This window comes from Physeter macrocephalus, chromosome 3, assembly GCF_002837175.3.
Source record: "Physeter macrocephalus isolate SW-GA chromosome 3, ASM283717v5, whole genome shotgun sequence".
Lineage (NCBI taxonomy): Eukaryota > Metazoa > Chordata > Mammalia > Artiodactyla > Physeteridae > Physeter > Physeter macrocephalus.
The window spans coordinates 23,262,054-23,277,246 of record NC_041216.1 but is presented as its reverse complement, the minus strand read 5'-3'; the positions used below and the strand labels follow the sequence as shown (position 1 = coordinate 23,277,246).

The 15,193-nt window shown below is 52.1% G+C and overlaps 1 protein-coding gene across 8 annotated transcripts in view; it reads right to left on the bottom strand.

Moving 5' to 3' along the window:
- The window catches only part of DHRS3 (dehydrogenase/reductase 3), a 40,061-nt gene that overhangs the window by 4,948 nt on the left and 19,920 nt on the right, over positions 1-15,193 (bottom strand). For 7 of the 8 annotated variants that reach the window (XM_028487830.2, XM_028487833.2, XM_055083765.1 and 4 more), the window contains 3 exons: positions 4,622-4,765; positions 3,695-3,814; positions 3,096-3,334 (listed from right to left, as the gene is read on the bottom strand). In XM_028487830.2, the coding sequence (XP_028343631.1) occupies positions 3,096-3,334; positions 3,695-3,814; positions 4,622-4,765 (503 nt within the window). Of the gene's footprint in view, positions 1-3,095; positions 3,335-3,694; positions 3,815-4,621; positions 4,766-12,173; positions 12,254-15,193 lie in introns of those variants that run through there. The other variant, XM_028487831.2, reaches the window with a different exon arrangement.

Here is a 15,193-nt window from a genome sequence, read left to right as displayed (position 1 = left end):
TCCAGCCCCCACTTGGGCCAGTGCTGCTGCTGGGGGGACGCGAAGACAGGATGGACAGACCAAGCTCCGTGGGCTCAGGGGGCCCTTCCTGGTATGATCCCTGCGGGAGAACCTGACAGAGGGGATGCCTCACACACGCCCGCTGGTGGGGCTTTCTCTTTTCCCTCCGTGGTGTGTGGGATGGGTACCCGGGGAACCGGCAGAGCTACGAACTCCCACGGAGGCTGCACAACCCCTTGAAAGAGCATGCTCAGCCAATTTCTATCTGTGTCGTCTTGGGCAAGTAACTTTGCTTCTCAGAGCCTCACTTTCCTCATCTGAGAAATGGGGATAAGAGCTCTCACAGGGTTGTGGAGGGTCAAACGCAGAAGCGTTTGTAAAGTGTCTGGTGTGGCTGGAACATAAAGAAGATCAGTAAAGAGCAATTTACAAACAACAGCACCCACCTATATGGCCACTCTTGTCAGAAAACCCATCAGTTTTGCCCCAAACTTGTCTCCCACCCTCAACCCTGGGAAGCTGCTAAGCGTGGTTGGAGAGGAAGCCCATGTTTTTCTTTCTTTCTTTCTTTCTTTTTCCTTCTTTCAAGAAATGGGAGTTGGTTAGGTACCAATCAACATTCTACTGCTCTCCTCCCGAGCCCTCGGGGCTCAGCTGCAATCCACAGGTAACTAACCTTCACCCAGTGCTTACTACCTGCCAGCTGGCTAGTCGATTCACGCACAGGAGCTCACCTAGCCTGTGAGGTCAGGGTACCATTATCAATCCCTTCTTACAGACAAGGAAACCGAGGCACAGGAAAGCGAAGTAATTTGCCCAAGGTCACACAGAGCTGGGATTAGGCCCCCACAGTTTGGGCCCACATTCTGAGCCACTGGGGAAAAATGATCTGGGGGAGGCCTTGGATTTCCTTCTTAAAGTGATGGAGAGGAAACTATGCCAGAAGGCGAAACAGGCGCAGGGATGCGAGGTCTGTGAATGTCCTGCCCACTTCAGGGCACCCAGTTAGAACCATGGGTCGCCGCTGCTGCACTTCCATCCAGTATGCATTGTTTGAGCACTTCCTGTATACCCAGATGAAAAGAAACCAAACCAAGACATCACAGGGGGAAAAAACCAACATGGAACATTAATAGTCATTAATCCAGCCTCCTCTAAATTCAGAATCTATGATAATTTGCATATAAGTCAAGTGCAAATATATACATCTGTGACGACTGAAGTCTGCTAGGAAGATTTATAACTTATGCACTCATGAGATGTTTATTGTTAGTAAAAATAATAAGAGCAGCAGTTCGTTACTGAGCATCTCATATGCCCTGGGCTTTGCACTAGATACGTTACATGTGTTATTTCTAATTCTCTCAATAATCCTATGAGGTAAGTATTATTTTCACTGTTTGACAGATGAGCAAAGTAAAGCTCAGAGTGGTAACAAAACTGGTTCAAGATTTCGCCACCATTCAGTAGCTGATGTGTGATTCCAAACAGGGCGTTGTTTTTTTTTTAAATTTTATTGAAGTATAGTTGATTTACAATATTGTGTGAATTTCTGCTGTACAGCTAAGTGACTCAGTTATACACACACACACACACACACACACACACACACACACACACACACACACACACATATTCTTTTCCAGATTCTTTTCCATTATAGTTTATTACAAGATATTGAATATAGTTCCCTGTGCTATGGTAGGTCCTTGTTGTTTATCTAGTTTATATATTGTAGTTTGTATCTGCTAATCGCACACTCCTAATTTATCCCTCTCCCCTGTTCGCCCTTTGGTAAGCATAAGTTTGTTTTCTATGTGAGTCTTTTTCTGTTTGGTATATTATAATAGTTTGCATCTGCTAATCCCAAACTCCCATTCCTTCCCTCCTCCCCTGCCCCGCCTCCCCCTTGGCGACCACAAGTCTGTTCTCCATATCTGTGAGTCTGCAAAACCAGGTGTTTTGATTCTTGAAAGCAAAACCAGACTCAGTGATAATCACTAAGGTGTTCTGAGTGAGTCCCACCCGGATGCACTACGCCACATGCCTTCCACTCTCTCAGGAAACTCTCACAATGACACTTCCATGCTATCCTCATGTTTGGAAGAAGCTGATGCATATCACTTAGAAAGCAAAATTATCATTATACGTTGCATTGCAAAAAACAAGGAAAATAGTTTTTGGATGATTCCACATTTTCATTTATCCATAACCTTATGCCCCTTCACAGGCGCACATCATTATAGCACGATTTACTGGGCACTTACTATGCAGCACATACGGAATTGCACGCTAGACCCCATTTTATCCCTATCACAGAACCCTAAGGATAGACATTCCCATCATCCCATTCTACAGATTAGCATCAGACGCAGGAGCGGGAACTAATCGGGCTCAAGGTCACACACAGCCCAGGGGACTGGCTCCAAAGCACAAGCTCTAAACCAGTGGTTCCCATTCCCGTTGATTTAAGTGGCCTGGAGGAGGGGTGGGTGGATTTCGGTATTTCTTTAAACTGAGCTATAATTTGCATACAATAAAAGGCATAAATCTTGTGTCCAGCGTGATCAATTTTTACCTATGTAACCCCCGATCAAATCAAGAAGAGAGAACGTTTCTAAAAGCCTAGAAGGTTCCCTGGTGCTCTCTGCCAGGCTATGTCCCCACTCCTCTTGGGGTGGCCACTGTTCTGATTTCTATCACTTCGGTCCAGTTTTGCCTGTTGTAGAACTTCAGACAAATGGAATCATGCAGAATGCACTTTTATGTCTCTGGTTTCTTTCTCTCAACATTTGAGATTCATCCAGATTGCTCATTTACCAATACTTGGTTTCCTTTTTATAGTTGGGTAGTATTCCATTGCATGCGTTTAGCATGGGAACTCTGTACAAGCCCCCTGACCTGAGAAGCACGACCCTAAACCACTATAGAACCCCACTGCCCTGCAGGTGGAGAATCAGGTACGAGACCAAAAAGCCAGAGGTAAAGGGTTCTGGGTTATTTTAAGATTTTGGCTCTCTGTGTGTAATGAGTCTTTCCCCTGATCCGATCTGCTGGAGGGACTTGGCTTGGAGAGGGGGTCCCCTGCCACTGACCTGACCCTCATGCCCTGGAACATCTCGGTACTGGTGTGGAAGGGTAGCACGGTGGTGGCACTGACGCCTGGACAGTCCAGCAGCCCCAGGGTCAGGCTCTCCATGAAGGCGAAGGCTGAGGCTTTGGACGTGCAGTAGTCGATGGCGCCGGGGATGGCAGAGAGCGCCAGCACGGAGTTGAGACACACGATGTGGCCGTTCTGCAGCTCCAGCATCCGTGGCAAGAAGGCCTTGGTGGTCTAAGGGTGGGTGGGGAGGTCACTGTGCAGCAGCCACGGCTTCCAACAGCCCCTCTACCACCCCCCTCGGGGAGAACAGACCAGCCCGGACACAACACACGACGCCGGCGACCAGGCTTTCCTGGGATGGGAGGCGTGCGGGCCGAGGGCACCGAGCCCCACATTTCAGAAAGTCCAGATGCCTCCTGGGGCAGCCGCTCATTCGTCTTGTCCGGTCACCCTATCCTAGGGCATCCCCCCTGGCCGGCGCCCAAGCCCTGGCGAGCCTCTCCCCGCTCCCCTGCAGCTCCCAGGATCCCTGGAGGGAAGGAACATGTCACTGACATGCCCAGGGCTGGCTCAGGCTCAGGATAAACGTACCCAGAACTGGCCCAGGGTGTTGATGTGCTGGGACTTGAGAAGGGCATCATCGTCACTGTCCATCAGGCTCTTCCCATGGACCACGGCGGCGTTGTTCACCAGGATGGTGATGTCGCCCACCTGTGGGCAAGAGGGCGTCGAGGGGCCATTCGGGCGGGCAGCCCCAGTGGCTCGCACTTGGAGAGGAGGGACCTGGTCTTGGGAAGTCACAGCCCCTCTCTGAGCATCAGTCTTGATTTGTGAGATAGGGCTGATAACCATACCGGGGTCGTTCTGGGGATCAGAAATAATTTATGGCTGGGAACTCCCTGGCAGTCCGGTGGTTAGGACTTTGCACTGTCACTGCCGAGGGCCTGGGTTCGATCCCCGATCAGGGAACCAAGATCCTGCAAGCCATGCAGTGTGGCAAAAAAAAAAAAAAGCAGAAAAAAGAAATAATTTATGGCACATAATGCACCTGGCACAGAGCACATCTATAATAAATGAGGTTATTGTTACATAAAAATAGTTAACATTTACCATGTGCCAGATATCTAATGGTGGTTTCTGCTCTCTTGGAGCTCAGTGATGCATTCAGTCTAAATAGATGCCTGGAGTCGGGGATTTTCCCAGAGGGCAATGGGACATTTGTCCCCCAGGGTCTAGGATAGAAACTCACAAGATCTAAACTTCCAAAGGGGACAACAGGTGATCAGTCCTCTTACGTAATCGACCTATGCCCCTAGTCCCTGCCCCCTGCAACACACACACGCACACGCGCACACAGCTTGGGCCAGCTTCATAGGAAAGCCCTCCGAGATGCCCTGAAAATAGCCATTCTGCCATAAGCAAAGCTCTCTCCCAGGCCACGTGAGAATGTTCTCTTCGGCCAGCATTCCCCCGCCAGTGTCTGGCAGAGCTGAGGCCGGACCCTCACAGGCTGCTCACCTTTTCCCGGACAGCTTTGGCCGTCTGGTACACCTCCTCCCGGTTGCCCACATCGCAGATGAAGTAGTGGCACTCGGTGCCCATCTGCCGAATCTCCTCCGTCGTCTCCTTCAGGCATTTCTCAGTCCGGCCCCACAGAACGATCTGGAAGGAGAGGATAGCAGTACTGAACACGTGGTCATTAAGGAGGCCATTGCGATTCAATGATTGCCATGAGAAATTCAGTATGTAATTTGCCTCAGGACTGGCCTCCCTGATTCCATTCAAAGGGAGTATGCAAAGTCACAATATGATTTGTTAAAGGGATATATATACAGCCTACTCTGAAGGGAACCAAGAGTTTCGGAGCCTGTTTATGACCCATGGGTGGATGCGTGATTCACAAGTCTTTCTTACGTATTGCTTCCAGGAGGATGTCTCCTGTCGGCCCAATTCCAATGATCCTACCTAGTTAAAAGTAGTAGCAGAGCTCTTTCTGTACAATGTTCCAGAATGCTCTGAGCTAGAAACAAGCTGGCCTTCTCACCACTGAGGTCTAGAGCCCCGCTGATGAATGGACTGCGAGGTTCTGACCGTGACGTGCCTGGAGGCTGAAAGAAGCCTTCCCTTCCACCCAGCTGTGGTCCAGCAGAAGGAGGGCCAGGAAGACCGGCAGCTGGGCTCCTCCGGGGAAGGAAACACGACCTCACCCCGCAGGTAATAAACGCGGGACTCATTACACCAGGAAGTGACCCTGGAGGGACCAAGACATGAATCCTTAAAGGGGGTGGGCCAAATTTATGAATGGCTGGCCATAAAAGGCTCAGAAGAGAGGCCGGGCTAATTCTCAACCTTGACCTACAGGAGAATGACACTCCTTCCCACGGTACGTCGTTGGGTCCAGAGAGGCCCCTGTTGGTCAAAGAACCAGGGTCGGGTGACGGGGAACTAAGAATCCTGAGACCCAGCTTAATCAGCACAGAGGGAGAAAGGCTGGGGACTGGAGAGAATCAGAGAAAGGAAGAGATAAAAGGCTCCTGGGGGATTAATCTAATGGGTTTCTATTTTTGTTTCTTCTTTCTTTTAAAAATTATCAATGAAATTTCTCCTTAAAAAAATAAAACCTAACATGGAACCCCATGTGTGAAACCAGTAAAAGGAACAAATTACACGTCCGACTCCATATTTTCTTACACTAAAAGCAACGAATGAGAGCAGAAAGGCTGAGGTGGGAAGGCAAACATTTTCAAGTGGGAGTGATGGATTGACTCGTCACGCCAGCCCAGAATCTAACTGATTTCTGTACTTTGCTCTGGACTTGGTATGGAGAAAAGTCACGCAGATAAGTAGTTGTTGGTGATAACCGTTTATCAATTGTTTACCTTGAAATCTCAGAATTTTCACATAACCAAAGAAGGCCCAAAACGGGTTAGCTGGCGGGACACACAAATGTGTTGGTGGCTCCCATGGATTTGACTTTTTTATTAGAGTTTTTAAAACTTTCGAAATACTTCTTAAAGGAAAATAAAAGTGTTCTTTCAACTCTTGAAACATCTCTGGGAAAGCCCAGTTTGAAAACCCCACCTTGTCCAACCAGTTTATTTATTTTAATTGAAGTCTTGAAATACAGGAAAGGCTTTACGAGGGAGAATTCCATCAGCCACCCTCCACGACCACAAAAGTCCTTCAAGAGCAAAAGGTCTGCAGTTAGACAGGCTCCAAGGGACACTTTCTCGTCTGTTGAACTAAAAACAGACTTAGAATGTGTTCCTCCAGGAGAGGCTGGAGAGATTCCCTTCATGGAGAAGAGATAAACATCTGTTCAGGCATCTTCCACCATCTCAGACCTCACTCTCGCCTGGTAGTCAGTCATCCTAGCTTCCTTCCATCCTCCCTTGTCACCCCACCTGTCTGTCCATCTATCCCTCCTCACATCCATCCATCCACTCCATCATCCATCCATCTAATTTCTGAGTATGGCAGTCTGAGGTGAAGGAAATCCTTGGCCTCCTTTCTCCTACTCTGGTCCCTGCCTAACCCCATCCCACCTCCATCTCATATGGGGAACAGGACCCTGGGGCTTGCAGAGTTTCCTAGGGCCTGGCTGAGGATGAGAGAGGTGCCTCCAGGACTCTGAGAACTTCTGGACAAGAGAAGGGACGCTTAAAGTGGGGGTAGGGGCTTGTTGCAAGGCGCAGGCGTCCAGGTGCCTGGGAGCACAAAAAACCCAGCAGACAGGGAACAGGGAAGGCCAGCATGGTCTGCATGGCTGGAAGGACACCCTGGAGAGGGAAACAGGGGCTAGGGTGAGGGAGGCGAAACGAAGGCTGTGCCCCACTGTCTTCCATGTATGTACACCCAGGTGGGACGCTGAGGTTTGGCCATGTCCTTTTGGGGGTCTGTTGAGGACGCCCCTGGTGGGCTGGCCTCATGCTCTGTGCTCAGAGACCCCACCTCTCCCCAGACACTGTGACGGGTTTGCTTTCTGTCCTCCTCACCCCACCCCTCTGAGCAGGGAGCTCCCGGGGGCCTTGATCCTGCCTTGTTCATTTCATATCTCAGTGCCCAGCAAAGCAAGTGCTGTTTGTTGAGCGAATGAATGAAAGTTCATGGCCGTAGGTGGGACAGGGTGGGAGGTGGTTAAATAGCCTCTCTGAGTCTCTGAGGCTGAGACGAGCCCAGTTTCCTTGACTGAGCCATTTAGGGTCCCAGAACCTTCAACACAGAGGCTACTTAGCCCAGGAGTCAGAGAGACCCGGACTTTCACCCAGAGCCTCAAAACCACCTAGGACTGAGCTGTGAGGTGAGGCCCAGGCCGGTGTATGTGCGCCTCACTGTGTGTCTCTCTCTGCATGCGTGTATGTGTGTATGTGCAGCCTCTGCACCGCTGTACATTTCCTCAGGCGAGTCCCTGGGGAGCCAGGCTGGGCATGTGCCCGTCTTAGGACCCAGGTGCGTCTCCATGGTGACAGGGAGGCCAGGGCTGGTCACCTTGATGGAGGCTTCCAGTAACTGAGCCGCTGGGGGTGGGAGGTGAGGGAGAGAGCTGAGTGGAGGGATGGGGGCCCTTCCTGGCTAGGAGCTGCCCAGTTGGAGCTGCTACAGCCACTGTCCCTCCTCCTCCTCCAGTGCCCTGCCCGGACCCCTCTGGGGACCCAGAGTCACTGACCAGGAACCTGGCAGGTACAGCTCAGAGGCTGGTCCGGGAGCCTTCTCACCAGAGTCACCTGGGGGTGACCCCGGACAGGTGACAGGACAGGGGTCCCACCCAGTGCCCAAATGTGGGTAAGGACGGGGTGGGCGGGAGGCAAGGGGCTGAGAGGAGCGTGGGGTAAGCAGCCTGGGGAGGGGGCAGATTTATGAGCCCTTGGAACCCAACATGGCCTCCTCTTAATCAACTCCAAGGACAGGAAGCAGCTGGGGAGGGTCAGCGGCCCCAGGATTTACTCTTAAGCTGAGTTTATAAAATAAAAGCTCAGGGGCACTGGACACCCCCTGGCCTCCCCTCCCCTCGGGGGGCAAATGGCGAGCTTCTGTCCCGGAGAGGAGGAGGGAAGGGGGGTGAAGACCTCTGGCGCCCCAGGCCTCCCAGCAGAGGCACGGGGTACCGCCCTCCTCTCCCTCGGAGCTGCCCTCGCAGCGAGCCTGAACCCCCGAGCAGCCCCCAAAGCTGAAGGCTATCACGATCCACTTTTTCTGGCTGAGGACACTGGCTCAAAGGCGCTGAGTTAACTTGTCCAAAGTCGCACTCAGTGGGTGGCGGGGACAGGATTTGAACCCGGAGCCTTTGCCCTCCGCAGATGCACCCCTGAAACCCAAGGGACGGTGGGATTTTTCTGAGCATTGAGAATTCGGCTCCCAAATCCCCTGAGTCCTCACACCAGTGTTTATTCCCACCCAGACCTCAGCTTCACCTCCCTCAACATCCGCAAGCCCTCGACAGGGCCGCACAGAGGGCCTGCAGCAGGCTGGGTGCTGTGCCTTTGCGGGATTTAACGGTGAGCGAAACGGACATGGTCTCTGCCTCAGGGAGACAGCGAAGGAATGAGAAAACAGCCGGACACAAACCGCTGTGAGTGGGATAAAGAATAAAGAGGGGAACGCTGTTGAAACTGGGGCATTTCTGTGGTCGCTGTATTATGCCCGTCGTGTATCTAAGGAAACTGCAACTCAGAGAGGCTAAGCAACTTGTCTGAGGTCACACAGCAACCAAGGGGCAGAGGTGGGATTTGAACCGAGGTTCTTCACCATGATTCCCTCTCCCAGTAGGAGAAAAGCCATCTCCTCTCTTCATGGGGCCTTGTGGGGATGAAGCATGCAAAAGCTGGCACCCACCTAGTGTTCAGCACCTGCTCTCTGTTATTATTTCCCATGGAGAAGAAGAGCTGAGAAAATCACAGCACAGCCCCTTGATATACCCTCTTCTGCAGCCATTAGAATGATGAGAGTTCACACCATGGAAAAATGGTCAGGAGAAAAGTATGCAGCATTATCCATATAGGATAATCTCAGCTCTAAAAACGTAGTAAGTTGGTGGACGTCACCAGGCTACATAAGAACAGGGCTTGTCTTGGGTGGGAATCATAAGTTTGCTTCTTTGTGCTTGTCTATACAGGAAAAATGCCTCTGAAAGACAAGTTCCATCATTTATGATCTTAGAAAAGGAGGACAGAATAAAGTCTTTCCCACATATCATTTCCAAAACAGGCCATTTTTCACACAAGTAACTCAGCACAGCTGGTCCAACCCTGGCTTGTTCCCCAGGTCCCTGGCATTGCCTCTTCAGGGCTCCCATCCACTGTGAGGTGACTATCTGCATGTCTCTCCCCACTGCTGAGTGAATGCACGAGGGAGCTCACTGGGGCTCCAGGGTTCCCAGCTTACACTCACTCATGACGCACTGTACTTGGCCCTGCGTGTGCTGTCTCACCATTTCGCATCTACGTACTGTCTCCTGGAGGGCCGGAACTAAATCTCACCCATCCTGGGTTCACTGTGACCCTACCTAGTGCCCAGCACAGACTGTTTTTCTCTGTTTTAAATGCCAAGGCTACTTGTGGACTCTTATTTATCCTGCAGAACCCTGCTCGAATGGCCCTGCAATTCTGAAGCTTCCCTGGCTCCTCCTTCCATCATCCCTACAACAATAACAACACCACTATATACTGGCTAACTTTTATTGAACACTTTACATCCAAGTGTTTTCTCCTTTCCTACTCACAATCCCACCAGTAGGTATGATTTCTCTCTCCATTCTACAGGTGAGGTGCAGACAGATGAAATGACTTGCCCAAGGTTACACCACGTATAAGCAGCGGCATAGTGTGACTCAGAACCCATGTTCCTGAGTGCCGACACTAACCCTTGTTTGTCCCGTCACTAGTGCACAGATGTGAGTGTGCTGGGCCTATTTGTGAACAAGCTCCTCCACAAGCTCGGGAGGTCCTCCAGGGAGTCAGTCATCTCCTAACCTCAGCATCCAGCACGCGCCAGGTACACAGTAAAAGCCAACGAGCATTGTCTCATGGCACTGGCCCCAGGAGGCCTCGAGAAAAATCTGCTGATCAAAGAACAGTGAGTGCCTCTCCTCCACCCAGCCTTGCCTTCCTCACCCAGAGGGGCTCACACAAATGCCTGGCCTTGGCGTTCATTGCTGGAGTTCAGCTGTGGTGCATGGTCCCACCAGGGACATGAGCTGGGTGGCCTCCGGGTGGGTCCCAGGAGGAGCATCTGTTTATAATTGGCAGCCCCGGAAAGATCTAAGTCCCTGGGCAGGTCTTTGGCAGGCACGTCCCATGGGCTCCACGTTTCGGAGCAGAGCGGTGTTCAGCTGGCTTCTCAGAAGGAAGGAAAATACCCACCAGACCCCAAAGCACGGCAGGGTGGGGAGGGGCGGGAAAGTCACAATTTGGAGGGCACATAGCTCTCCATGCCCAGCACCTCCAGCAGGAGGATGTGAATAAAAATCTATCCTGTGTTGGGGCTCCCCTGGTGGCGCAGTGGTTGAGAGTCCGCCTGCCAATGCAGGGGACACGGGTTCGAGCCCTGGTCTGCGAGGATCCCACATGCCGAGGAGCAACTGGGCCCGTGAGCCACAACTACTGAGCCTGCGCATCTGGAGCCTGTGCTCCGCAACAAGAGAGGCCGCGATAGTGAGAGGCCCGCGCGCTGCGATGAAGAGTGGCCCCCACTTGCCACAACTAGAGAAAGCCCACGGGCAGAAGCAAAGACCCAACACAGCAAAAATAAATAAATTAATTAATAAACTCCTACCCCCAGCATCTTCTAAAAAAAAAAAAAAAAAAAAAAATCTATCCTGTGGCCAGATGAGAACAAGCAAACAGCAAAACCGAGCGCGTGATACACAGCAGGTCACCAGCAAGGAGGGGCTGAGTGGACACACCTGTGGGCGGGCAGGTCCTATTTGAAACACTGATATACACACTCTCAGTAGGTATGCCTATAGGATAAGTTACATTTTGAGCTCTCTCCTCTTTCACATCCCTGTCCATTTCCAAAAAGAGACCTCTCTCTCTCTTGAGTAGAGTAGCCTAGAACATGGGCTCTGGAGCCAGATAGCCTTGGTTCAGTTCTCTGATCTACCACTTACACAAACTTGGAAAACCCACTTAACCTCTCTATAAATTCAGGTTATGACGCATCCACTTGGAAGGGAGGTTGGGAGGATGAGGAAAGGACATGACAAATGCTAGCTATTATTTTTATTATTACTACTACTTCTACTCTTATTATTAACCCAGGAACAGAAATAGATCGCCCCTTGCTCGCAGAAGATCCCGCCATCCTCCACAAAACTCGAGTCACGGGGGTGATGGATGCCTGGAAGACCCCAGCTGGGGCTTCTTTGCCTCACCTGTGGACACAGCCTTGACCGGGGTTGAACCCCAGAATCTTAGAGAGCTCCCCATTCCCAACCTTCCACCAGATTTAGAGGACCCTCCTTTGTTCACACCCCCAACCCAGGAAGGAGGAGACCAGCGTCAAAGGGGTCCAGCTGCAAAGCAGGCTGCGGGTGACCCATTAGGAGGATTTCTTAGGAGGAGAGGTTTTCACGCTGAGCTCTTGGGACCCTGGGGGCTCTAGTGAGGAGCTTCAGGGGCTGCTGAGGGGTGGGGGGCTTGGTAGACAGGGTCCCAAGCCAGCTCTCCATCCTCCATCCTCCAGAGCAGTGGCAGTTTCATTGGGCTTCTATAGTAGTCATTTCTACAAAGATTCTGCTGCTAAAAAAAAAAAAAAAGAATAAAGTTTGAATGCTAACACGCTTGATCACAGCCCTTTGCTCTTTAGGACGGAAGTTTGTTTTTTTTTTTTTCCTACGAATGAACCTGGGCTGGATGCCTCTAGCTCTCACCCATTGGGAGTGCTGGCCTATCACTCCCACATCCCCAACAAGCCATCAGCCTTTCTTCTTCCAAAATGCAATTGATGACAGAGATCGGGTACCGTCTCCAGCTGTCTCCTTCCTGGACTTCCTTTCTGCCTTTTCTCCTGGGAGCCCTGTTTCCAGACCCCTGTCTGCACCCTGCCCTTCGAGCAGCCTCAGGTTCATTACCTGTGTCCCACTGTTGAGCTGTGACCTCAGCGGGTCACCACGGGGCCTCTCTCTTAGGGACGTAGGCCACAGCCAGCCTTCCCCTCCCGCTCCTGCACCGCTGAGCTCCCTGAGCGGCAGGCAGGGCCTCCCACGGAGCCGTGTGGTCGGATTGCACAGGCTCATCCCCTGCCCGGGCCTGCAGAGAATGTTCTGGCTACTGCTGGCTCAGCTGTTGGAGAGGATTGTTTTGAAGCTCCTCAAATTAGATTGCCCAGCGGTGTCCTCTTCCCCCAAGTCGCTGACCACGGCCTGGGGCCGGCAGAGACTTCCTCCCGGCCGCCGTCCAGCCTGGAACCGGTCCCTTAGGAGGCACAGGATGACCACGAGTGCTCGCTACCTGCCTGCACTGAGCTCAACACCTGCTGCGGTTTCCATTGAACTCCGGCCGCTGCCACACGCACAGCCTCCTCACTATCAACATCCCTCTCCAGAATGGTACATGTGTTACAGTTGATGAACCTACATTGACACATCATTATCACCCAAAGTCCATAGTTTACATTAGGGTTCACTCTTGCTGTTGTACCTTCTGTGGGTTTTGGCAAATGTATAATGACATGTATCCGCCCCTGTAGTATCGGAGAGAGTAGTTTCACTGCCCTAAAGATCCTCTAGGGTTTCCCTCCTTTCCTCCGACCCCTGGCAACCACTGATCTTTTTACTGTATTCATAGTTTGGCCTTTTCCCGAATGGCATATAGTTGGAATCATCCAGGATGTAGCCTTTTCAGACTGGCTTCTTTCACTTAGTAATATGCATTTAAGGTTCTTCTGTGTCTTTTCACGGCTTGATGGTTCATTTCTTTTCAGTGCTGAATAATATCCCATTGTCTGAATGTTCCACAGTTTATTTATCCATTCCCCTACTGAAGGACTTTTGGTTGCACGTTTTGGCGATTAGGAATAAAGCTGCTATAAACATCCGTATGTATGTGCCTGCTTTTTTAACTTCCCAGATCTCTTCTTTTTCAGTCGCTGAGACACGTCTCCCTCCGTGACGAATGCCTCATGTCCCCGAGGGCGGCGGGCACTCCCCGCAAAACCTAATACCACTACCTGCCGAGAGCTACAGCTCAGAAACCAAGTGTGACAACTCATCTAAGTCCCATCTCATCCTTGAGTGTGATTCTTGGGAACATTTCTGGTTCTAAGACCGCTGGAAAAACCCTCCGAGGAAACCGTCTCAAAGGCTGACTCTATGGGAAAAGCAGAACAACTTCTCACTTCCAGCCAGAAACTCAAGGGCTGTGCCTCTCCCTGTCTGTCCTCAGACCACCCTTGGCAAAACACAGGGGTGGGGAAATTCGGGCCAGAGTCACTAGCCGAAGCCCCATGACCATTGCCCCAGTTCCTCCCTCTTGACCTTCTGATGGAGAACTCCAGGTGACCCTGAGGTGGGGGTACCGAGGAGGGGAGAGGAGAGGCAGCATTTACAGACCACCCTCCAGCCTGGTGCAGGCCTTCAGTATTACCATCCTGAGAAATGCGACCGTAAGTCCAGTGCTCAGACAGGCTGAGTAACCCGTGCAGGCTGTACAGCCAGAAGTTTCAAAGCAACACTTGAACCCGGACTCCAAAGCCAAGCTCTCTCACTACTCCCTGTCCTGCCTCGTTCCCTCATTTGTTCATTCACTCACTCATTCAAGGAGTATTTATTGGGTGGTGACTGGATTGCCAGTCACTGTTGGAGGCCCCGGGATACAACAGGAAATAAATTCACCCCCCTCTTGGAGTTTGCTTTCACGTGTGTATGGGGAAGATGGGGGCCAACGGACAATAAACGATTGACCATATAATATATAAAGGTGGCCAAAAGTGCATGGAAGGAACAGGAAGCTTTGTAGGGAGGCTGGATAGAATGATTGTGTGGTGGGAGTGATATTTAGATGGGGATGGGAGACAGGGAAAGCCCCTCTGATTTGGGTAGAGACTTAAGGGAAGCGAAGGAGGAAGCCATGCAGACATCTGGGGAAGCATTCCAGGCAGAGGGAACAGCCAGTGCAAAGGCCCGGGGGTAGGAATGAGTTTGGTGTGTTCAGGGGACAGCAAGGAGGCCAAGTGGAAGAGCTGAGTAGGAGACGTGAGGTTAGGGGCTGTGGCCATGGGGGGCGGTGGGGTGGGCTTTGAATTCTATTCCCAGTGAGACGGAAGTCCTTCGGAGGGTTGTGAACAGAGAAAGGACAGCTCTACTTGGATTCTGGAACGAGTTCTGATCGCAGCACTGGGGGTTTGGAATGGGGGCGGGAGCCAGGGAGGTGGACGAGGGCCCTTGAGGAGCTGCTGCTGCACCCACAGGTGACCGATGTGATAGGTGGAGGTGAATGGGGCTGGGGCACTTGGGTGGAGGTGATGGGGGAGGATGGATTCAGAGGAAGAGGGGTGCCAAGGGGGCCCTAAAGGGTTTGGCCTGAGAAAATGGAAGAACAGGGTTGCCATAACTGAGGCCCTGAGCCTCCCTCTCCCGGGAAGGCGGGCTTTGGCAAGTTCCAGGTATGGAGGAAGAGAAAGATCCTGACTTAGATTCCCCAGGTCCCTTCAGCTTCCAGAACACTCAGCCTAAGCGGAGGGAGGGGCGGGGCGGTGAGGGAGGAAGGAGTTCCAGGTGGAGGGTGCCTGGATGCGGGCCAAGCAGGCCAGCTACCCACCCAGCGTGCCGGGTAAACACACCAGTTGCCAATAACAAAGTGGCCGGCCATCGCAGGCCATCGCAGCCCGCTCCGTGCAGGGAGGCGGGTCCCCGCTCACATGATGGGGTGAGGGGGTGGCAGGAGTCGCCGGGGGAAACCTCAGCGGATCTGGCAGGAGGCTCCAGGAAGTCCTTCTGAAAATGGGCCCAGGGACGGGCGGGCGGCGGGTGGGGTCCTGCGGTGGTCCCGCGAGGGGCTGGGGTGGGACTGGGCTGGAGTCCCGTGTGGGGATTGGGCCGGGTTCCCATTGGGCGGACGGGAAAGGGGTGGAAGGGATAGGGGAAGGGGGTGG